Genomic DNA, 25,787 nt, shown 5'->3' with positions numbered 1-25,787 from the left:
ACAGTAAATACTCTTGAAAGATTGAATGCGAGAGGAGAAAGATATAGTGAAGAAATTACATGTACAAAACACATAATACAGAATAAAATGACCTCACTTTAAATGGGTATGATAGTATACTGTTTTTTCACAGCATACCATTATTAAAAGTGGAGACAAATTTTTTAAAAAATAAAATGAATAAATTATAATCTTAAATAATTTATCTGACTATAATATAAATTCCAAATTAATAGTTTACATTTGTGATGTACTTCACACACAGGAAGAATTCCTGTTTGTTGGCTTGTTATTCAATTTAGCTTTTGAATCATTAGTACAAAAGCAGCATACTACAGTATATTTGGCATCAGACACTTTGGTACCAAAACTTCCTTCTAGTCCCTTGTTTATTTTGTTTCCTCTTTTGTGAAATGTGGTTAATACTATTTAACCTCTTAAGGTTGATAAAATTTTTGAGGTAATGCATGGGAATCTATATACGTCTTCCACAATGTAGAAATTATAAAGATATATTTTTCGTTAGATGATAACAAAGAAAGAATAAGAAGAAAACAGCCTAATATTAGATAAGAGAATATATGTGAGTACAAGAAATACTCATAAATACAGTGAACAAAAAGTATTTTCTCCTTTACTCATGCTCATTTCTCAACTGTTTGAGGTATCCATTAATTTCTATGATTAATCAGCAAAAGCCAACTGTGTAGTTTTGAGGACTATTTCTCATCCAGGATTTTAACAGATGCAAGTATATATTGAGTTGATGATATCTGCCTAAGAAAGGCACAATTCAGATAACCATTATTTCTCAGTCTTTCAAATTGATGATTACATAGGATAGTATGATCTGGACCCATCACTCCTAGGAGTTATCATTTCTTTAAAAAGTTAGTATATATAAAGGCAGAATAGATTCATAGTAACTTACAAAAGGTTTTACCTTCATGAAGTCAGTAATGAAAAATGACACCCTTCTAGACCATATCTCAAAGCAGTGTATTCAATCCCAGTTTGTATAGATCACAGAAACTCCTCAATGAAGTGTAAGAAAGGAAGCACCTGACATCCATCTTTCATGATGGCAAGCATTTTTATTTTTAGTAATAAATAATAAATTATTTGTTCATACTCTTATTATATATCTCATTTATAGAACTTATATTCTAGTGCTTTATCTGATATATATTTTGCAAATACTTATCAGTTATGACTTGAATTTTTATCCTCTTGTCTGTTTGTACTGAAAAGCAAGATATTTAAATTGTCTAATCATCAATTTTTATTCAGTCATGGTGAAAAAAATTTCCAGATACTTTTCCCCATGTTTTAGAGTTTCTAGGTAGGTAGTTTAGACTTAGGACATGTTAGTTAAGGTCTAAAAAGCTAAATGGAGTTTCAGGAAAGTAGCTTGAAGCTCCCATCATGATTCTCAAGATTAAAGAACAAAAATATATAAAAATATATTGGGGCATTAAAGATGATTTGCCTGTGGCAACTGTCTAATCTATAATGGTAAATACTGAATAGGTGGAAAAATCACTCCTCTCTGCCACCAGTTATTTTTTTCAATTTTTCTTTGATATCAAGTCTATATGCATAATACTAGTTCCATTTTATATTTAAGAAGTTATTTTCTTAGTAATATAAATGGCATAGTGAGTTATCTATGAGATTCATCTGGCATAAAATTGCTTCATTTCATCAACATTATCCTCACACCTGCACTCAAATTTATGAGTAGGCAAAATATAATACATGTGAACTTTGTTGATTCATATCAAAGATTCTTTGGAATATCTTTGCCCAGAAATAAAAGATAAAATTTGATGACTATCAAAAGCAATATGTTCATGGTTCAGTGAATCACAGAAAGGCTGAATGAATTCCAAAGATTTTTGAAATAATATCTGAGTGAAATCTAAAACATGAAATTATAGAATTTGAAAGCAATTTGAGAAAAAAAATCATAGATTACTGATACTTAGCAAATATCTTTCTACTTACTGAAACCATTAATAAAATAGTACCATAATTTTACATAAAAAATGTTGAATTATACCTACGGATTTGAAAATGTATTGGGAATAGAATCTAAGAAAGGAGCAATGCAAAATGTACATCAGTTCAGTTCAGTCTCTCAGTTGTGTCCGACTCTGCAGCCCCCTGGACTTCTGCATGCTAGGCTTTCCTGTCCGTCACCAACTCCTGGAGCTTGCTCAAGCTCATGTCCATCGAGTTGGTGATGCCATCCAACCATCTCATCTTCTCTCATTCCCTTCTCCTCCTACCTTTAATCCTTCCCAGCATCAGGGTCTTTTCTAATGAGTCAGTTCTTCTCATCAGGTGGCCAAAGTATTGGAGCTTCAGCATCAGTCCTTCCTATTAATATTCGGGGCTGATTTCCTTTAGGGTGGACTGGTTGGATCTCCTTGCTGTCCAAGGGACTCTCAAGAGTCTTCTCCAACACCACAGTTCAAAAGCATCAGTTCTTTGGCGCTCAGCGTTCTTTATGGTCCAACTCTCACCTCCGTACATGACTACTGGAAAAACCATAGCTTTGATTAGACAAGATGTATATAGAATACTAAAAATATGGCTTGCATTATGTTGGAGGAGACTCTTGAGAGTCCCTTGGACTGCAAGGAGAACAAGCCAGTCAATCCTAAAGGAAATCAATCCTGAATATTCATTGGAAGGACCAATGCTAAAGCTTGAATACTCTGCCATGATGCAAAGAGCCAGTTCACTGGAAAAAGACCCTGGTGCTGGGAAAGATTGAGGACAAGAGGAGAAGGGGATGACAGAGAATGAGATGGTTGGATGGCATCACAGACACAATGGACATGAGTTTGAGCAAGCACCAGGAGTTGATGATGGATAGGGGTCGCTAGGAGTTGGACATGACTGAGTGACTTCACTTTCAGTTTTCACTTTCATGCATTGGAAAAGGAAATGGCAACCCACTCCAGTATTCTTGCCTGAAGAACGGGGGAGCCTGGTGGGCTGCCGTCTATGGGGTCACAGAGTCGGACATGACTGAAGCGACTTAGAAGCAGCAGCAGCAGGGAAGCCTGACATGCTGTAGCCCTGAGGGGGTCACAAAGAGTCAGAAGTGACTGAGTGATGAACCACAATATATTGTAAAAGTTAGGAAATGTAATCAGATGTTATTTTGCCTACTCTAGTACATTAACTGGGAAGCACCCAAGAAATCATCAATTCCATTATCTTGAAAAGATATTAAAAATAGTCTACTCTAAAATTCTATTTTTACCCAAGGAATTTGAGATCAAACATTAAGTGGCCAAGGTCATGCAGCAACTCTGACTCAGAGGTCAATAATCTCTCTTGGAGTAATTTTTCAGAGAGTTTTAGTGATTAACCAAAATGTTATGGTTAAGTTTTCTAGTGAAGGAAATGAGATTTCATTGTGGTTTTAATTGCTTTACTTGATAATTAATGGTGTTGATCATGTTTCCATAAGCTTATTTGTCATTTGTGCATCAGCTTATTCAGTTCTTTCTGCCCTTATAAAAAAACTGGTTGTTCATACTCTTATTGTTGAGTTTATTTCATTTATATACCTTGCATTCAAGTTCTGTATCTGATATATCTTGCAAATACTTCTTATTAATTATGACTTGAATTTTTATTCTCTTAATAGTTAGTGTATATTGAAAAGGAAAATGTTTAAACTGATAGTCTAATCCATCAGTTGTTTTGATGTTTGGACATTTTAGTCTTACCTGAGAAATTTTTGCCTTTCTCAAGGTCATAAAAATTATCTTCCAGAAGTTCTATACTTTTATATTTTACATTTAGGTCTATAATTCATTTCAAATTAGCTCTTGTGAGTGGTGTAAAGAAAAGGTCAAACATAATTTTACACACACATTTACATAATCTTCAATTCCTTTATCACTGTTTGTTGAAATTATTTTTTACACATTGAATTGCATTTTTATCTTTTTCAAAAACAAAATGTCTATGTATGTTTTCAATTGACTATATGCTTGAGAAAATTTCTGGATTCTCTTCTCATTTAAGTATGTGTCTATTCTTTTGCTAATACCACATGGTCTTTATTATTGTAGCTTTAGAGTTAGTCTAGAAATCAAACAGCATAAGTCCTGCCACTCCAGTGTTTGTTTTTTTTTTTTTTTTTCATGTTATATTTTATTTTTTTACTTTACAGTACTGTATTGGTTTTGCCATACATTGACATGAATCCGCCACAGGTGTACATGAGTTCCCAACCCTGAACCCCCCTCCTATCACCCTCCCCATATCATCTCTCTGGGTCATCCCAGTGCACCAGCCCCAAGCATCCTGTATCCTGCATCGAACCTAGACTAGCAATTCATTTCTTACATGATATTATACATGTTTCAGTGCCATTCTCCCAAATCATCCCACCCTCTCCCTCTCCCACAGAGTCCAAAAGACTGTTCTTTACATTTGTGTCTCTCTTGCTGTCTCACATACAGGGTTATCATTACCATCTTTCTAAATTCCATATATATGTGTTAGTATACTGTATTGGTATTTTTCTTTCTGGCTTACCTCACTCTGTATAATAGGCTCCAGTTTCACCCTCCTCATTAGAACTGATTCAAGTGTATTCTTTTTAATGGCTGAGTAATACTCCATTGTGTATATGTACCACAGCTTGCTTATCCATTCGTCTGCTGATTTCAGTATAGTTTATAGGGGTGGCTTAATAAATTTACAAAAGAAAAAGAAACCTTATAGGAATGCTAACCTGATATGCATTTTATCTATAAATTAATATGGGCAGCACAGATATCATAAGAATATTGAATATTTCCATTCAACAGGATTTAATGTTTTAGTTCATAGACATATTTTTCCACTAATTTAGAATTTCTGCCATTTCTGTCAGTAACGTTTATAGTTTACAACAAAGATTTTTTACATTTTTCATTTTTTTCAAAGTTTTAAATGATTTTTTTTTCCTTTTTTTACACGCTTCTTCCATTATTCCAAAACACGTTATTTTTTTTAATGTTCTTCTATTGATGTCTTGGATCATTCATGTCTCTTCAGACTTTTTTTTCCTCACACCTTTTCAGAATGGATAATTTGTTGATATCACTTCATATTTAGTAGATCTTTCTCATGTCAGTTTCATTTGATAAATCTATCCAGTGAATTTTTTTCTGGAATTTCCATTTGATTCTTTTTTATAATACAGTTTTTCTGCTAAGATTACCTATCCCTTCATTAATCAACATTACCTTTAATTTTTTGATAGTATTTCCAATGACTGGCCTTACAGTATTTACCTATTGTATCCAACATATGAGCCATCTAGATATTGGCTAACATCATCTTCTCTTTTAACTTTGGGTCATACATTTCATTTATTTGAATACTGGTAAGATCTTATTTTGTGCTGGACATTGTCATTTATGTGTAACAGAGATTCTGTATTTTATCTTCTTCTGAACATAATTAAGTTTTGTCTAATAATACAGTTAAACACTGATATTTAACATGATGTAGAGTTGGCTTTGTATTTTGTTATGCAGATATATGAAAAGTCCATGATAAAACTTAAGTCCTCTCACTTGACTGAGCTAAATCTGCAAAAATTGATTTAGACTTTAAGACAAGCCTAAAGTAGACTTTATAATACAAAAGGACTCAGCAAACTTTTCCTATAAATTCTCATACAGGAAATATTTTAGTCATTGCAAATTTATATGGTCTCTATCACAACTACTCAGTTCCACCATGGTAGCACAAAAACAACTAGACAATACATAAATAAATGAAGGTGTTTGTGTTCCAATAAAACTTTATTTACTGACACAGGCAGTAGGCCAGATTTGGAATTTGGGCTATAGTTTGCCAGCCATTTCCCTAGTGCAAGGCTGTTAATCTATAGGCTGTCACTGATGCCTGTGGTATTAACAAGGTTTATGAGTGTCTATGGAATGCTCACATCCTTCTGCAGTGCTCACTCTCTACCATCTCTGGTCTGCTGTCAGCCATGTAACAGTTACTTTGTGGTTAGCCTTGTGTAATATGTTACTCTGAGTATGTGCAGCCCAACTCTCAGCCAGGGACTTGCAGGAACATTCCTCAACAACCTGACTTTTGGAGGCCCTGTCCTGTTATCCTCGCTTTTCTCTGATGCCCTGCCCCAGATACTCCAGGCATTTAATTTGCCCCAAACTCTGGTATCTGCCTCCAGAGTTCAGTGCAGCTACAGTGATCTGTGTGGACTCAGCCCTTTGCCCTTCAGTCAAGAAACTGTCCTCAGGTAGAAATCCATAGCCATGAGTGTTACCTAGAGAGTTTCCCATATTTCAAGTTTCACAGGCTGGCATAGTTAGCTTGTCATTGTTTGTGTACGGAGGACTAGTTCAAACCCAGCTACTAGTCAAGAAGCAGACATTTTGAATCATTTTATTTTTAAATAACAAAAATATAAATACATAATCATTTAATTAATAAAAATGAGTGTTATTTACTCACAGTAATTGAAAGTACAAGGTTCATTTACCTTCAGACGTGGTTTGGTTGTGAAGTTTTATAAGTCAACAGAGTTTGTGTGTGTGTGTGTATGTATATCCTGTTTTGTATTTTTGTACATATACAAAAATATATATATTACTATTTTATATGCTTTGCTTTCTTCTATAGGATGGTTTTAACCTTATGCTGTTCTCTTTTGTTTTATAAATAATGCCTATTAAGCTTAGACTTAAATATCCTCATATTATGCCATCCAGAGAAAGAGAATATACTTTTTATTCCTTCAGAGGCAGAGAGGCAGCTTTCATTACAGAATACACCAGTAAATATCTTCTTGTCTCTGGCCTGACATTAATTAGATGTCTAAACCCACTACAGCTTCCCTGATAGCTCAGTTGGTAAAGAATCTGCCTGCAATGCAGAAGACCTTGGTTTGATTCTTGGGTCAGGACGATCCCCTAGAGAAGGGACAGGCTACCCACTCCAGTATTCTTGGGCTTCCCTTGTGGCTCAACTGGTAAAGAATCTCCTTGCAGTGTGGGAGACCTTGATTCGATCTCTGGGTTGGGAAGATCCTCTGGAGAAGGGAAAGGCTACCTATTCCAGTATTCTGGCCTAGAGAATTCCACGAACTCTATAGTTCATGGAGTCGCAGAGTCGGACCTGACTGAGTGACTTTCACTTTCACTTAAACCCACTACACTCATTTGGCTAGGGAGTTGAGATAGAGTATTTGTTTTCCTTAAGAAATTGCCTCCTCATCTCTGGAACTGAATGTTGAGATAATGTCTCCTAAAATGTATGGCTGATGTATGTACACATACACATAATGGCATAAGATACTTATAAAATTTAATTTTGAGAAAAAAAGAATGTCTGCTCTTTTTTTCCAGTAAAGGTTTTACTGAACCTTTTAATTTTTTACATATTAACATTTACTTTTAATAGTGCTTTAACCAGATGTTATTCTAAGCTATACCTGTGTAATTTGAGATCTAAATTTGGTCCTTTTACATATATTAGTCATTCACTTCCAAGTCTCTCAGAATTACTCCCAAGTATTAATGTTGAAGTGAGCAGGAGTAACATCAGAGAATGATGACCAAAGATAATCTTGGTACTACAACTTTATACTTTCATGACAGTGAGTAGAAGCAAGTAGAGCTTGTTGACGTCCTACCTCCTTAACTCAGTGGTAAAGTAGAAGGTAGAGATGATGGTGATGATGTTTTGTTCTGTGTTATATCTCTTTAGTACTATCCACAGCTTCTATGTTAGTGCTGCTGAGCAGGGTGCATACACTTCATATATATACTAATGGATGCATTGATGGAGAAGGCAATGGCACCCCACTCCAGTACTCTTGCCTGGAAAATCCCATGGATGGAGGAGCCTGGTGGCCTGCCGTCTATGGGGTCGCACAGAGTCGGACATGACTGAAGCGCCGTAGCAACAGCAGCAGCAGATGCATTGAATCATACATAAAAAAGCAATCTTATTATTATCCATTCACCAAAATACACCCTACTGAGCATTTGAAAACATCTCTTTTATGAATTTATTGCCCTCATTTTACAGGACTGAAAAAGGTCAGTTTTCATTCCAATCCCAAAGAATGCTCAAACTACTGCACAATTGCACTCATCTCACACACTAGTTCAGTTCAGTTCAGTTGCTCAATTGTGTCCGACTCTTTACAACCCCATGAATCACAGAACACCAGGCCTCCCTGTCCATCACCAACTCCCAGAGTTCACCCAAACCCATGTCCATGGAGTCGGTGATGCCATCCGCCATCTCATCCTCTGTCATCCCCTTCTCCTCCTGCCCTCAATCTTTCCCAGCATCAGAGTCTTTTCCAATGAGTCAGCTCTTCGCATCAGGTGGCCAAAGTATTGGATTTTCAGCTCCAACATCAGTCCTTCCAATGAACTCCCAGGACTGATCTCCTTTAGAATGGACTGGATGGATCTCCTTGCAGTCCAAGGGACTCTCAAGAGTCTTCTCCAACACCAGAGTTCAAAAGCATCAATTCTTCGGCACTCAGCTTTCTTTATAGTCCAATTCTCACATCCATATATGACCACTGGAAAAACCACAACCTTGACTAGACGGACCTTTGTTGGCAAAGTAATGTCTCTGCTTTTTAATATGCTATCTAGGTTGGTCATAACTTTTCTTCCAAGGAGTAAGTGTCTTTTAATTTCATGGCTGCAGTCACCATCTGCTGTGATTTTGGAGCCCAGAAAAATAAAGTCTGACACTGTTTCCACTGTTTCCCCATCTATTTGCCATGAAGTGATGGGACCAGATGCCATGATCTTAGTTTTCTGAATGCTGAGTTTTAAGCCAACTTTTTCACTCTCCTGTTTCACTTTCATCAAGAGGCTCTTTAGTTCCTCTTCACTTTCTGCCATAAGAGTGGTGTCATCTGCCTATCTGAGGTTATTGATATTTCTCCCAGCAATCTTAATTCCAGTTTGTGCTTCCTCCAGCCCAGTGTTTATCATTGTGTCCTCTGCATAGAAGTTAAATAAGCAAGGTGACAATATACAGCCTTGACATACTCCTTTCCTGATTTGGAACCAGTCTGTTGTTCCATGTCCAGTTCTAACTGTTGCTTCCTGACCTGCATACAAGTTTCTCAAGAGGCAGGTCAGGTGATCTGGTGTTCCCATCTCTTTCAGAATTTTCCAGTTTATTGTGATCCACACAGTCAAAGACTTTGGCATAGTCAATAAAGCAGAAATAGATGTTTTTCTGGAAATCTTGCCTTTTTGATGATCCAGCAAATTTTGGCAATTTGATCTCTAGTTCCTCTGCCTTTTCTAAAACCAGCTTGAATATCTGGAAGTTCATGGTTTATGTAGAAAAGTAATGCATGTGAGATGAGTGCAATAGTGAGGTATTATATACATATACAGGGTATAATACACGCTAGTAAAGTAATGCTTAAAATTCTCCAAGCCCAGCTTCAGCAATACACGAACTGTGAACTTCCATATGTTCAGGCTGATTTTAGAAAAGGCAGAGGAACCAGAGATCAAATTGCTAACATCCACTGGATCATCCGTTTGTTATAACTTTGTATTAGAACCTGTTGCTTGGAAAAACCTGCCCCATCTGTGGCTCTGGTATGTTTACTGTCTCTGATGTGGGCAATTTTGGAGGAAACAATTTGTTGGGGTTTTTTAAATTAATTATTTAACTGGAGGCTAATTACTTTACAATATTGTAGTGGTTTTTGCCATACATTGACTTGAATCAGCCATGGGTATACATGTGTCCCACATCCTGAACCCCGCCTCCCACCTCCCTCCTCATCCCATCCCTCAGTGTTGTCCGAGTGCACCACTTTTGAGTGCCCCGTTTCATGCATCAAACTTGGACTGTTGATCTGCCGGGAGCCATCGTGAGGAATCCCACCCATGACAAGGTCATGCGGCAAAGGCCTGATGGGCAAGGCTAGTCAGATCTCAGGGTGTTCCCCTCGTATTTCCTGAGCATGTACCCCCAAAACCAAAAATCTGCCGGCCTTTGTACTCTGCTTTTCCACTCTTCTGACACACTCTGGAAAAAGTCAACTCAGGGCTTTAACTTCTGCATTTGAAAGGGATGTTTCAGTTAAACCCCCTCTGATAACTCTCTAGCTTGCCTAACAGATTCCCCCAGACCTCTTACAGCTTATGAATTGCTTGCAGCCCCCCAACCGCGAGAGGCACAAAGCTTAAAAACATCTTAAAGATACCATGCCTTTTCTAAAGAGCCAAAAATCATATTGGTGACTGATTTCACTGTTGACTCAATGATTGCTGCCAGGCCTCCATATTCTTTATCTTTTGGGCACCTGGGAGGATGTTAATCAATGTAAATGGGATATGGAAAAGATATATAATAGTTTTGATGTTAGCAACACTAGGCTTTTGAGTTAATTACTTTTCTTTTGTTACAAATCACTGTACTCCTTTTACTTGTTATAAATTGCTGTATCTTTGCTAAATACAAAGTGTATTTGTATATACAAAGTGTATACACTAAATACAAAGTATAACTTTATTTAGTGTTTTCTGAGAGTGGCACCAGACTTTGAGAAGAACAACACAAATAAGTCTTCTGGTTGACCAACCCTTATCGGAAAAAAGGATGTAAAATGTTAATTGGCCCTTTGGCCGGAAGATGATGTAAATCACCTACGACCTGTGTATACAACTAGGTATGCAGAGAGAAAAGCCTGGTTTTGATAAGAGTTTGGGCTGCTAACGCTGCATAACTTTGTGTTATCTCTATGTACTGTCAAAAGTATAAAAAGCCTTCTGAACAATAAAGGATGGACCAGTTTCTCGGACTAGTCTCTTGGCCTAGTTTGTTGGGAATCTGGCTCCCCCCGTGTCTGTCTCTCTTTTTCTCACTCTCCCTTCCTCTCCTCTTCTGGCTGAATTCCCATCTGGAGCAGGAAGGCTCACCACGTTTACTTACTTGCCCTGGCTTCTAAGACCAGCGCGAAAGGGAGCCTATGGCAGGGCACCCTTTGATATTCAAGTGGGCACCAGTGGCCCAACGTAGATGGTGCAAATCTCTTGTCCTGAGATTTTATTGGTTTTCACTGTAAACCAAGTTATTTAGCATCTTTTCTCTATTAAATTTTCCTACTATACTATTTCTTCTTAATCTCTTTTTTATATTGCCAACGCCGTCCCCGCTTTGAATTCCCTGGGGCTGGACCCCGGCATTGATCTGTTTCACACATGGTAATATACATGTTTCAATACTATTTTCTCAAATCATCCCACCCTCGCCTTTCCCACAGAGTCCAAAAGTATGCTTTTATTTCTGTGTCTCTTTTGCTGTCTTGCATATAGGGTCATTTTTACCATCTTTCTAAATTCCATATACATATGTTAATATACTGTATTGGTGTTTTTCTTTATGACTTACTTCACTGCATATAATAGGCTTCAGTTTCATCCACCTCATTAGAACTAATTCAAATGTGTTCTTTTTAATAGCTGAGTAATATTCCCTTGTGTATATGTACTACAGCTTTCTTATCCATTCATCTGCTGATGGATATCTAGGTCCTAGCTATTGTAAACAGTGCTGTGATGAACACTGGGGTACACGTGTCTCTTTCAATTCTGGTTTCCTCAGTGTGTATGCCCAGCAGTGGGATTGCTGGGTCATAAGGCAGTTCTATTTCCAGTTTTAAATTTTAAAATTTAAAAAATAAAAAACTAAAAATTAAAAAAAATAAATAAAAATTAAAAAAAAGTTAAAAAAAAATAAAATAAAATCAAGTAGTTTAAAAAAAAAATAAAAAAAAATAAAAGGAATCTCCACACTGTTCCCCATAGTGGCTATATTAGTTTGCATTCCCACCAACAGTATAAAAGGGTTCCCTTTTCTCCACACCCTCTCAGCATTTATTGTTTGTAGACTTTTGGATCGCAGTCCTTCTGACTGGCATAAGATGGTACCCCATTATGGTTTTGATTTGCATTTCTGTGATAATAAGTGATGTTGAGCATCTTTTCATGTGTTTGTTAGCCATCTCTATGTCTTCTTTGAAGAAATGTCTGTTTAGTTCTTTGCCCCATTTTTAAATTGGGTTATTTTTCTGGTATTGATCTGCATGAGCTGCTTGTATAGTTTTGAGATTAATTCTTTGTCAGTTGCTTTGTTTGCTATTATTTTCTCCCATTCTGAAGGCTGTCTTTTCACTTGCTTATACTTTCCTTCATTGTGCAAAAGCTTTTAAGTTTAATTAGGTCCCATGTGTTTATTTTTTCTTTTATTTCCATTATTCTGGGAGGTGGGTCATAGAGGATCCTGCTGATTTTTTTTTTCCTGCTGTGATTTATGTCAGAGAGTGTTTTGCCTATGATTTCCTCTAGGAATTTTATAGTTTCTGGTCTTACGTTTAGATCTTTAATCCATTTTGAGTTTATTTTTGTGTATGGTGTTAGAAAGTGTTCTAGTTTCATTCTTTTACAGGTGGTTGACCAGTTTTCCCAGAACCAATTATTAAAGAGATTATCTTTTTTCCATTGTATATCCTTGCTTCCTTTGTCAAAGATAAGGTGTCCATAGGTACATGGATTTATCTCTGGGCTTTCTATTTTGTTCCATTGATCTATGTTTCTGTCTTTGTGCCAGTACCATACTGTCTTGATGACTGTGGCTTTGTAGTATAATTCGAAGTCAGGCAGGTTGATTCCTCCATTTCCATTCTTCTTTCTCAAGATTGCTTTGGCTATTCGAGGTTTTTTTGTATTTCCATACAAATTGTGAAATTATTTGTTCTAGTTCTGTGAAAAATACCATTGGTAGCTTGATAGGGATTGCATTGAATCTATAGATTGCTTTGGGTAGTATACTGATTTTCACTGTATTGATTCTTCTGATCCATGAACATGGTATATTTCTCCATCTATTTGTGTCCTCTTTGATTTCTTTCATCAGTGTTTTATAGTTTTCTATATATAGGTCTTTTGTTTCTTTAGGTAAATGTATTCCTAAGTATTTTGTTCTTTTCTTTGCAATGGTGAATGGAATTGTTTCCTTAAGTTCTCTTTCTGTTGTCTCATTGTAGTGTATAGGTATGCAAGAGATTTCTGTTAATTTTATATCCTGCAACTTTACCATATTCGTTGATTAGCTCTAATAATGTTCTAGTGGTGTCTTTAGGGTTTTCTATGTAGAGGATCGTGTCATCTGCAAACAGTGAGAGTTTTACTTATTCTATTCCAATCTGGATTTCTTTTATTTCGTTTTCTTCTCTGATTGTTGTGGCTTAAACTTCCAAAACTATGTTGACTAGTAGGGGTGAGAGAGGGCACACTTGTCTTGACTTTATGGGAAATGCTTTCAGCTTTTCACCATTGAGGATAATGTTTGCTGTGGGTTTATCATATATGACTTTTATTATGTTGAGGTATGTTCCCGCTATGCCTGCTTTCTGGAGAGTTTTTATCATAGGTGGATGTTGAATTTTGTCAAAGGCTTTCTCTGCATCTATTGAGATAATCATATGGTTTTCATCTTTCAATTTGTTAATGTGATGTATCACATTGACTTACTTGTGAATATTGAAGAATCCTTGCATCCCTGGGATAAAGCCCACATAGTCATGATGTATGATCTTTTTAATATGTTGTTGGATTCTGTTTGCTAGAATTTTGTTGCAGACTTTTGCATCTATGTTCATCAGTGAGATTGGCCTGTAGTTTTCATTTTATCAATTTGTTTTAAATACCTGGCTGCCAGAAGTCTTGGAGCAAATTTGCAGCACAGTCTGGACAAATGGATAGAGCTCCATAGGCCCCATGACTAATGCCTCCTTTTGCTCTCACTACCCATAATCTACCTTCACATCCCATTCACAAGACACATATCTTTTCCATAAACTCTGTGCTTTTGATTTATGTTTAAGATTCTAATTCATTTAGTGTTAAAGTTGTTTCAGGTCCTTTTGAGTTGTAAATACTTTCATACTCCACAATCCTCAGGGAAATTCAACAAAAAAAATTAAAAAGAAGGTAACTGGATCTTCTTACCTAGAGGGAAGGAAGTGGGGGAGGATTAATATAATTTTTGTCCCAGTGAGTTTCCAGAAATATTGAATTATACACATGATGTATGAATAATGCATTAGAACCTTGCAGATGTGTGCATTTGCCAAAATTTTGTAAAATGGTTCATTGACATCTCAGATAAAATGCAACTCCCTAACATCATGTCCTTTCTGTTTCCTTCATTCTGTATGATTATGCATGCCTGTTTCTTAGAAGAGAAAAATATATATGATTTTTGCTATAAATACAGCACTGATTTCATCCTTAATAACCTTACCCAATTTAAGGTAGATCCTTGAGAAAAACAGCTAGGAACAGTTCCAGACATAAGAGGCTGGATGGCAGAGCCAAACCAGTTTCCAGTATTTTGTGGTCTATACAAACTCGAGTTGTGGAGCATCATAATTTTTAAGTAAATTAAGAATTATTATATGGACTCTAGCCTCTCATGTAAAAAATCTCAAATGAGAAAATATATAAAAATTAACTGTTACAGTTTCGTTTGGTGTTAGCCTTATGAGGAGAACACTGTGACTTCTCAGGCCACTATGAAAAACCCCTTGCTGTTCTCTGCTGTGGCTTACACACTCTTAGCTTAGCAGTTAGAGCCTCATGATTTCACTTTACATGCTTGCTACCTCATATGTATTTTCAACCTCTGTATATAGATGATGTTTCCTTCTTAGTCTGAAAAAAGATTAATCACTTCATAGATACTTATTCAATGGACTGGCTGCAAGTGAAAGCTACTCTAGATTCATGACTACCTCCCCTTAAGTAACCCTACCCATTTCCACCACACACCCCCCCCCGCCATGGGAGTTAAATTGAGAAAATAAATGACTTACAGCAGATAAAATTCACTGTCTGATAAACTCTGCTGCCTTTCATAGGTCTTCTGATGATTTAAAACTCACAGAACTGTTTTTATTTTCTATAGTTTTATAAATATTACCTATGATCTAATCCAGTAGCTGATCTTTTCAAAACTAAGACCAAAGTATGATAATATGAGTAAGTACCTGCAATCCTATGAATACTTTTCTTAATATTTTTCTAACATTTTGTCTCCCAAGATCTCTTGGGCAGATTTTACCAAGTTCAATGAGTTCTTAGGAGAAGTAAATACTTGAAATCCTGAGAACTCATGGCAATAAGCTTTTGAAGGCATATATGGTTTTTCTGTTGGAATTCATCCCACCTGTTCTGAAATAGGGTCCCTGAATCACCATGTCACTGTCCACCCTGAATTCATCCTTCAGTGAGAGTGTGGATGACAGATTTGGGCTGAAACCCACGCGTGGAGGGGGAGAGATGGATGCAGGAGGACTTATATCTATGTAGACCCCCTCTAGACTGCAGATAATGAATGATAGCATCATGAGGAGGATAGCTGCCCACCAAAAGGGTCCCTAAGAAAGCAAACATCACAAGGTGCTTTGTGGGAGTAAAAAGGAGTTAAAACATAGGGGATTTCTGGGTGGCTGGTGGCCAAGATGGTTGATTGGCACTGAGGCTTGTGCTGACACTCTTGCCGTCATCACACACAAGTTCCAGGGACCTCTCCTAGAGCCTACAGCCACAGTGGGGGTGTGGGATGACCACTGTCCCACTAAGGCCCAGTCACTGCCCCTCCTGTGTCTTCCCTAACTCCTGTCATAGGCCTAGAAACTGGGAATAGATGGAAGGGAAACTCTTCTTCCTTCCTTTGGGACTCAGTCCCAGGGACAGAAGCTAGCTCTGGCAGGGACGATGGTAGCAGGCACGGTCAGAGAGCAAGTCTGGAGTGCTCTGTGGTTGAGGAATGTGGCTGGAACCAGGGCAGCCGTGATTCACAGCCAGCAGGGTGGCCCAAGCCCAGGCCAGGATTGCAAGACTGAGTCTTATAGTCCCACAGCCCTCTTGATGGTGGGGTCAGGTGATCAGAAAGAGGAGGACATGGTCAAAGGGGAGTCCAGTATTCAGAGTGTCTGAGTGTCCACTCACTTGTGGGTGCCTCAAATTGGAAACAACTCTCTTCATCACCTCTCTCTCACTCACTCTCTTACTCAGAATGATTTATTTTTAAATAGTATTAGATGTTAGACATTGACATTGACATTGAAGTCACTCAGTCGTGTCCAACTCTTTGCGACCCCATGGACTGTAGCCTACCAGGCTCCTCCGTCCATGGAATTTTCCAGGCAAGAATACTGAAGTGGGTTGCCATTTCTTTCTCCAGCAGATCTTCCCGACCCAGGGATCGAATCCGGGTCTCCCACATTTTAGGCAGACGCTCTACCGCCTGAGTCACCAGGGAAGTCTCGGGTGTTTTGAAGTGCTCATGTATATTTTATGTACACGATTAGGTTACTGTTTAAGGACTACAGGTGCCTACAGGAAAATACTTTTCCAAGAGAATCAAGTGTGGAAAGTAGTACAGATCAGTTTAGGGGATGAAAACTAAGCATGCACCTAAAGAATGTATATAGATCTTCATAATCAAGACAAATATCCTCACCCTCTCCTCCTGCCTAGGGCTCGCTCTAAGGAAAAAGAAAAAAGGTTAATTAAGGACAGAAGTGCAGGGTGCTGTTTCCCAGACTGTGAGGGAGAGAAACGAAGAGCAACAGACAAATAGGCACTTTGCTGGTTGGCTATACATAGCCTTGCTCCAGGCCCACAGCATGATAGTGCCCAGGATGGAGATTCAGAGTGGGGATGTCCTGGTCACTGCAGAAGTTATAAGCCCCCTCTTCTGATTTCTGGCAAGTGAACTCAACCCCCTTGCCTCACAAGAACATCAGAGCAAGCCTTGTTCCTTCCAGTTTTGAAGGGTTTTCATTGGTTAAAATGTAGGAGATGGGCAAAAGTGAGAGGTAGAAAGAGGCTCTGAGGATGAGGGATTTGGGCCCTTCTGTAGGCCCTTTTTTCCGAGAAGGCAGTGGCACCCCATTCCAGTACTCTTGCCTGGAAAATCCCATGGATGGAGGAGCCTGCGGTCCATAGGGTCGCTAACAGTTGGACATAACTGAGCAACCTCACTTTCACTTTTCACTTTCATGCATCAGAGAAGGAAATGGCAACCCACTCCAGTGTTCTTGCCTGGAGAATCCAAGGGACAGGGGAGCCTGGTGGCTGCCATCTATGGGGTTGCGCAGAGTTGGACACGACTGAAGTGACTTAGCAGCAGCAGCAGCAGGCCCTTTGTGAGCCTGCAGAACATCTCTTTGTCAATATGTAACTAGTCATCTACAGTAATTAGCAGTTGGAGGAGGCAGGACTTGACAGGTCTTCCAAATCTGAGTCTCTTTTAACAATACAGTTGTGATATTTGCAAAGAAACAGAGTTATGGTAGGATAGAATTGTATTGGTGTAATACTGAAAAAAAATTTTTTTTTTAAGTAAATACTATTGTATTAGTCTTCTCAGGGCACCTTAACAAACTACCACAGAATGGGTGATGTAACAGAATCTGTTTTCTCATGGTTCTGCGTTTAAGGTGCTGGCAGATTCCATTTCTAGTGAGAGCTCTCTTTGGCTTGCAGATGGCCACTTCCCACTGATTCTTGCCTCTTTGTAAAGATGGACAGAGATCTCTGGTATCTCTTCCTCTTCATATAAGGACACCGATTCTATGGGATTAGGGCCTCACCTTTATGACCTCATTTAACCTCAGTTACCTCCCTAAAGGCTTTATCCGCCTCCCCCCAAATACACTAAGAAGGTTTGTGGGAAGGGATGTAGAGCTTCAACATGAGTTTTAGGGATGGGCAAAATTTAGTCCATAATGACTAGAAACACAACTGATGGTTTTATATCACAAATATTTTCAAAGACTTGAGCTGGAACTTTGCAACCATATGTTTTGATCCAGTGAAGCATTTAGTGCATATTCATCTGGAATAACATTTTCTGCAGCTTAAACAAATGACCACATAATAGGATATATTTAACCTAAATTCTAAATGAATTTCAATAGTTTTCTTTTTTTAAAATTGTTTGACAGTGAATGACAGATATTTAAAAGTGGAGAGGGAAGATTATAGAATTTACTAAAAAATATTTACCTCTCTCATTTTACAGGCCCAACAGCTTACTGATCTGGAACAAAAATTAGCTGTAGCGAAAAAAGAACTGGAGAAAGCAGCTCTTGACCGGGTAAGTTGATTACACCATGAGCCATCACGACTTTGGTTGTAGCAGATGAAGCTAGGGTATACTCGTTGTTTCTCTTGTTTTATCAGTGCAGTTCCAGATGCTGTGCTTGCAAGATGGTTATAGATGGTTCTTATTTTTGATGCTCCAATAAATATATTTAGGGTTGAGGCTCTGTGATGATTGCATTGGTTTTATTTTTCACCTTACTGGTACACTTATTCCATAACACAATGAATAGACATACTTTAAAGCATCAACAAAGATGCCATGTCTTAAATTTGCATGGCTGAGTTGTAAAGCAAATTGAAGTAGTCACTGATGATTTTTATTTTGGAAATCTTAAATTTCAGGAGGAAGAGACATCAAAGAATGTAGCTCTCTTAGCACCTCTGTTTATGTAAAAATAATGCAAGAGTGGCTGGCATTCTGTCTTTATAACAGCTTTATTGAAATAAAACTCACATATCATAAATGTCACATTTTTAAAGTTCACAAAGTTGTACTTTCATCAGCATTAATTCCAAAAGGTTTTCTTTGCCTTCTTTTATCTTATTTCATCTACTTCATTTTATTTTTGTCAGTGTCTCATTGTGTTACAATTATATATGCTCAGAAAGAAACCACAATTCCTGTCTGATACCTTTGCCTATCAATGCTCTTCATATGAGACATACATGGAGAATAGGGCATTGGTATATAGAAAGGGAAATAAAAATATAGAGGGAGGAATTAGTCATAAAATTTAGAATTATGGTTCTGCTGGTTTATATTTATGGTATTTGGAAAAATTTCTTAAGGCCTCCTGTCATTTTAAAATCAGCTATATTAAACTATAAGTAAATATTCCATTTTTTCTTTAGTTCACTTGAAGAAAAGGGTAAAATGATTTCTGAAATTATTTCTCTGTTCACTCAGCATCCCTTTATTGAATGGATGTAGTTTTATCTAATTTCTAGAACATATATCTAGCAAATATTAATACAGGGAATTCTGACTGAAAATTAAATCATAGTGTTTCAGACTTGGAAATACAAAAACCCACATTGCTCTCAATCAGATGCATATAAAGTCTATGCTGAAGCAACAGGGCCAATTTTGCAATAATCTGCATTTTAACAACTTTTCAATGCATCCTCTGTCTGAAATCTATTCTTGATTAGATTGGAGTTAGCAATCATTCTAACAGTGGAAAAAGAGACCCTCTCTTTATATCATATGGGGAATTGTTGGTTCATTTATATATAATAAAAATATTTCTAGTCATATAAAGAGAGAATGCAATCTGATCAATATAAAGAAAACAGACATGTCTCATTTTATATTTATCCAAGTACTTAATGTAATAGTTAATAATTTTAGGGAAGCCTGCCTACATTTTTATAGACTAGCTCAAATATAATTCACCTTACCAAGATTTCAGCTTTAGGAGTTTTTTTTTTTTTAACTTTAGGAAAGAAGATGTTTATACCAATTATGCTAATTTCTGACCATATCCAACTCATGCTGCATAATATTATTTTTAAAATGGGAACTGATTCCTTATGGAATTGGTAGAATCAGAAAATCAGAGATATGTATAACCAAAAAGTCCAATCAGATCATCTTTTTATATTTCCTTTCTTTGGTATCCCTGGCAAAATCTCTGCAGTATGTTTTACATTCTGAAGACACTGAATTTCCAAGATTCTGAGGCAGGCTGGCCCCCTTCTTAGATTTAACAACTGTGACTGTTGGAATGTTCTCCATAACATTAAACCTTTCCCATGATGTGACTTCAAATAACCCATTTAGTCAGTGAGTGACTCACTGGGTTTGAAATGTCTTTTGTGTGACCACCATGTACCAAGTGCTATGAGAAACAGAAAACACTGCATCCCTCACAATTTTGTTGGGCACCAAAAATTAGGAAATAATTATATGTGGAACCATGAAGTCAGAGAAACATGAAGAGTGAGTACGTATATTTTAAGTACATGTGTTACAAAAGCTGGTGGCGTCACATGATAATCATGCGCAAGTTGTAATTTGTCCTGAGTCACAGAACTTGAAGATAAAACAGTTTTCTCTCCTGTCTTATCCTCTCTATGTCTTCCTCCTCCCCATTTCTACCACCACCACTATTTGCTTAGCTCTCACTAAGCCAGACTAGATTTGGGATGACAGACTATATGCTGTAATATTTAAGAAGGTTCTCCAGAGTCAGTCTGTGTTCAGATCATAACCCTTTCACCATATGACCATGTTCAAATCCCTCAAACTCTTTATACTTCACCATAAAATAAAATGATAATAAAATTCACTGTATTATGATGATGGGAAAATTATATACAACTGTAAAAGTAAAGTCCTGAGAATTCTTGGCACTTGAAAAATACTCAATAAGCATAGTAACTACTATTATTAGTGAATGAGAACCTAGAGAGACTGCTTCTTTGTGATAATTTTTCTCTTTAGCCTTCAGGATCTTGCCACTCCATTTGCTACAGTGAACTATAAAAGCACTGCATATTACCAGAGGTTGATTTCAACAAATCTCATGTAAGATACATATGAGACTCGTAAACTGTCGTCATAGACAGGTAGAAATGCTCGCTCACTTCAAAAATGGATACGAAAATACAGTTTAATGAAATTGCTCTTCACGTCACTTCACCATTTTTTATATAAGACAAGACTTTTAAAAATTGTCTTCGTGTGTCTAGTTCCAAAGAATATTACATCTGGGCCTCAAATAGCCTTAAATACCTAATAAACATTATGAAAACAGTATATTCACACTCTAACATGTTTCTCATCTCATACTTCTCATGAAAGAAGTCTCAGATTACTATCCCAATAAAAGCAATAATAATCTCAAGATCTAAGAATCAATCTTCGTTTTCTAAACAATCAGTTATTTTGTGGCAATATCTTACTTCCCCAATGGCTCAGAATGTAAGGAATTCACCTGCAGTGCAGGAGACACATTGATTCCTGGGTTGGGATGAAGGATAGTTAGCCTCAGCTACTGAAAAGTAAAAGTATCTTTATGGTGTGAAAAGTCTATCTCTCAAATTCTTATATTAGAAGTTTCTTTTGCATCTGATCCTCACAAAATCTGACCCAGGAAAGTATGCATTATTATATCATATTATAGATGACACAGGTAGATGATCTGCACAGACTCCCAGGACAAAATAGTAAAAGAACAAGAACTCTTCTTGCCACAGTGTACCTGGCACATGGCAAGAGCATAATAAATTGTTACTGATTAAACAGGCAGATGAAGATCTAACTTCGTAAATTAACGTATGTGCTATTCATCCTACGTACAAGGGCCAAAGCATTTAGAACAGAGAAATAAAACTGTTTGTCAAATGACCTTTTAGGATTCAGAGATAATTTCGTGGTGAAATAAAGGTAGGGGAAGGGGAAAGCCTTTGGATTCCCAGTCCTTCATGATTTTTCCAAAGACAACTGCCATTGGTGCACAAAGATTTCTCTGAGGATTTCACATCATGTAAATAAATGAAGACAGACATGAATATTACCTTGTGAACTTTATAAACGAGATATGAAATGAGGACACTGTTGTCTTTGCCATATGTATCCAGGCATCCCCACAAAAATGCATTTTTCTTGAGAAAACTACTCATATACAGATGTGAAAAAAATGGCTTCTAAATCTCCTACCATCCTACAAACATATATATAAATAATAATTTCTTACAAGTTTTACAAAGCTATAGCATAAGCACTGGTATTTTAATGTCCAAAATAATACATTTATATTACATAATATACGGGGTGAAATGAAAAATAGTTCGTTATTTTCTATATAAAACTTATTCTCTAGAGATTTCCTTTATTTATATTTTAACAAATATTTGTTTATTTAGAAACCAGTGATAGTGCAAAAAAAAAAAAAATTGGCCCAGCTGTATAGTACAAAGAACACTGATTAATATTCTGTAATAACATGAGTGGAAAAAATTGATAATAGATACATGTATATGTATAACTGAATCACTTTGATGTACACCCAAAACTAATACAACACTGTTAATCAACTATGCTCCAATATATAATAAAAATTAAAACACATCAGCCCTCAAAGAAATTACATTGCAGTGTTGTGCAGTCACTCAGTCATGTCCAACTCTTTGTGACCCCATAGACTGTAGCACTCCAGGCTTCCCTTTCCTTCCCTATCTCCCGTAATTTCCTCGAATCCATGTTCATTGAGTTGGTATTGGTGTCTATCCATCTCATTCTCTGACTCCCTCTTCTCCTTTGGACTTTGATCTTTCCTAGCATCAGTCTCTTCCAATGAGTTGGCCCTTCAAATCAGATGGCCAAAGTATTGGAGCTTCAGCATCAGTCCTTCCAGTGAATATGCAGGATTTATTTCCTTTAGGATTGACTGGTTTGGTTTCCTCGCAGTCTAAGAGACTCTCAAGAGTCTTCTGCACCACAGTTCAAAAGCATCAATTCTTTGGCATTCAGCCTCCTTTATGGTCTAACTCTCTCATCTGTATGTGACTACTGGAAAAACCAGAGCTTTGACTATACAGACCTTTGTCGGCAAAGTGATGTCTCTGCTTTTTACTATCATCTGTAGGTTTATCATAGCTTTCCTTCCAAGAGCAAGGGTCTTTAAATTTCATAGCTGCTATCACCATCCACAGTGAATTTTAAACCCAAGAAAATAAAATGTCATTGCTTCCACTGTTTCCCTTTCTATTTGTCATAAAGTGATGGGACCGGGATGCCATGATCTTAGTTTATTGAATGTTGAGTTGTAAGCCAGCTTTTTCACTCTCCTCTTTCACCCTCATCAAGAGGCTCTTTAGTTCCTTTTCACTTTCTGCCATTAGAGGGGTATTATCTGCATATCTGAGGTTGTTGCTATTTATCTTGGCAATCTTGATTCCAGATTGTGAGTCATCCAGCCCAGGATTTTGCATGATGTACTCTGCATATACGTTAAATAAGCAGGGTGACAATATACAGTCTTGTCCTACTCCTATCTCAGTTTTGAACCAGTCCATTGTTCCATGTCCAGTTCTAACTGTTACTTCTTGACCTGCATACAGGTTTCTCAGGAGGCAGGTAAGATGGTCTGGTATTCCCATCTCTTTTAAGAATTTTCCAGAGTTTGCTGTGATCCACAAAATCAAAGGCTTTAGTGTAATCAATGAAGCAGAAGGAGATGTTTTTGTAGAATTCCCTTGCTTTCTCCATGATCCAACCAGTGTTGGCAATTTGATCTCTGGTTCCTCTGCCTCTTTGAAACCCAGCTTGTACATATGGAAATTTTTAGTTCACATACTTCTGAAGCCTAGCTTGACAGATTTTGAGCATTACCTTGCTAGAATATGAAATGAGAGCAGTTGTATGGTATTTTAAACATTCTTTGGCATTGCCCTTCTTTGGGATTAGAATGAAAACTCCCAAGGCCACTGTGGAGTTTTCCAAATTTGCTGATGTATTGAGTAAAGCACATTAATAGCAACATCTTTTAGGCTTTTAAATAGCTCAGCTGGTATTCCATCATCTCAACTAACTTTGTTTGTAGTAATGCTTCCTAAGGTCCACTTGACTTCGCATTTCAGGATGTCTGGCTCTAGGTGAGTGATCACACCATCATGGGTATCTCGATCATGAATACCTTTTTTGTTCAGTTCTTCTTTGTATTCTTGCCACCTCTTCTTAATCTCTTCTGGTCCTGTTAGGTCCTTGCTGTTTCTGTCCTTCTTCATGCCCATCCTTGCATGAAATGTTCCCTTGATATATCCAGTTTTCTTAAAGGGACCTCTAGTCTTTCCCATTCTATTGTTTTCCTCTGTTTTGTTTTGTTTTTTGCATTGTTCACTTAAGAAGTCCTTCTTATCTCTCCTTGCTATTCTCTGGAACTCTGCATTCAGTTGAATATATCTTTCCCTTTCTCCCTTGAATTTCATTTTTCTTCTTTCCTCAGCTATTTGTATAGCCTCCTCAGACAACCACTTTGCCTTCTTGTATTACAGCCTCCTTTACAGTGTTATGGATCTCCATGAGCAGTACGAAAAGGCAAAAAGATACAACAGTGGAAGATGAGCCCCCAGGTCAAAGGTGTCCAATATGCTACTGGGGAAGTTGTTGTTGTTCAATCTCAAAGTCTTGTCCAACTCTTTGCAACTCCATGAACTGTAGCACGCCAGGCTTCCCTGTCCTTCATCATCTTCCAGAGTTTGTTCAAACTCATGTCCACTCAGTCAGTGATGCCATCCAACCATCTCATCCTCTGTTGCCCCATTCTCCTTCTGCCCTCAATCTTTCCCAGCATCAGGGTCTTTGCCAGTGAGTCAGCTCTTGCATCTGGTAGCCAAAGGATTGGAGCTTCAGCTCCAGCATCAGCCCTTCCAGTGAATTTTCAGGGCTGATTTCCTTTATGATGGACTGGTTTGATTTCCTTGCTGTCCAAGGGACTCTCAAGAGTCTTCTCTAGCACCACAGTTCAAAAGTATCAATTCCTCTGCACTCAGCTTTATTTACAGTCCAACTCTCAGATCTTTACATGATTACTGGAAAAACCATAGTTTTGACTATATGAACCTTTGTCAGCAAAGTGATGTCTCTGCTTTTTAATATGCTGTCTAGGTTGGTCATAGCTTTTCTTCCAAGGAGCAAATGTCTTTTAATTTTGTAGCTGCAGTTACCATCCACAGTGATTTCTGAGCTCAAGAAAATAAAATCTGTCATTGTTTCCACTTTTTCCCAATCTGTTTGCCAGGAAGTGATAGGACTGGATGCCATGATCTTAGTTTTTTGAATGCTGAGTTTTAAACCAGCTTTTTCACTCTCCCCATTCACCCTCATCAAGAAGCTTTTTAGTTCCTCTTTGTTTTTTGCCATGAGAGTGGTATCATCTTCATATCTGAGGTTGTTGATATTTCTCCTGGCAATCTTGATTCCAGCTTGTGAGTCATCTAGCCCAGCAGTTTGCATGATATACTCTTCATATTGGAGAAAAACAGAGGGCAATTACTGATAACTCTAGGAAGAATGAAGAGGCTGGGCCAAAGCAGAAATGATGTTCAGTTGTGGATGTGTCTAGCGGTGAAAGTCTGATGCTGTAAAGAACAATATTGCATAGAAACATGGAATGTTAGGTCCATGAATCAAGATAAATTGCATGAGATAAAGCAGGAAATGGGAAGATTGAACATTGACATTTTAGGAATCAGTGAACTAAAATGGAAGGGAATGAGCAAATTTAATTCAGATGACCATTTTATCTACTACTGTGGGAAAGGGTTCCTTAGAAAAAGTGGAGTAGTCCTCATAGTAAACAGAAGAGTCCAAAATGCAGTACCTGGGTGCAATCTCTAAAACGACCAAATCAGTTCATCTCCAAGGTAAACCATCCAACACCACAGTAATCCAAGTCTATACCCCAACCACTAATACTGAAGAAGCTGAAGTAACTAGTTCTATGAAAACCTATGAGACCTTCTAGAGCTAACACCTCCCAAAAATGTCCTTTTCATCATAGGGGATTGGAATGCAAATGTAGGAAGTCAAGACATACCTGGAGTAACAGGCCA

The 25,787-nt window shown here is 37.4% G+C and overlaps 1 protein-coding gene across 3 annotated transcripts in view; it reads left to right on the top strand.

The window, feature by feature from the left end:
* LUZP2 (leucine zipper protein 2) overlaps positions 1-25,787 on the top strand; it is a 517,618-nt gene that overhangs the window by 433,685 nt on the left and 58,146 nt on the right. For all 3 annotated transcript variants that reach the window (XM_015103087.4, XM_042237695.2, XM_012102275.5), the window contains exon 8: positions 18,145-18,219. In XM_015103087.4, coding sequence (XP_014958573.1) covers positions 18,145-18,219 — 75 coding nt within the window. The remainder of the gene's footprint in view (positions 1-18,144; positions 18,220-25,787) is intronic.

This window comes from Ovis aries, chromosome 21, assembly GCF_016772045.2.
Source record: "Ovis aries strain OAR_USU_Benz2616 breed Rambouillet chromosome 21, ARS-UI_Ramb_v3.0, whole genome shotgun sequence".
Classification (NCBI taxonomy): Eukaryota; Metazoa; Chordata; class Mammalia; order Artiodactyla; family Bovidae; genus Ovis; species Ovis aries.
Note: the sequence above shows the minus strand (reverse complement) of the source record. Positions and strands in the feature narration are given on the sequence as shown.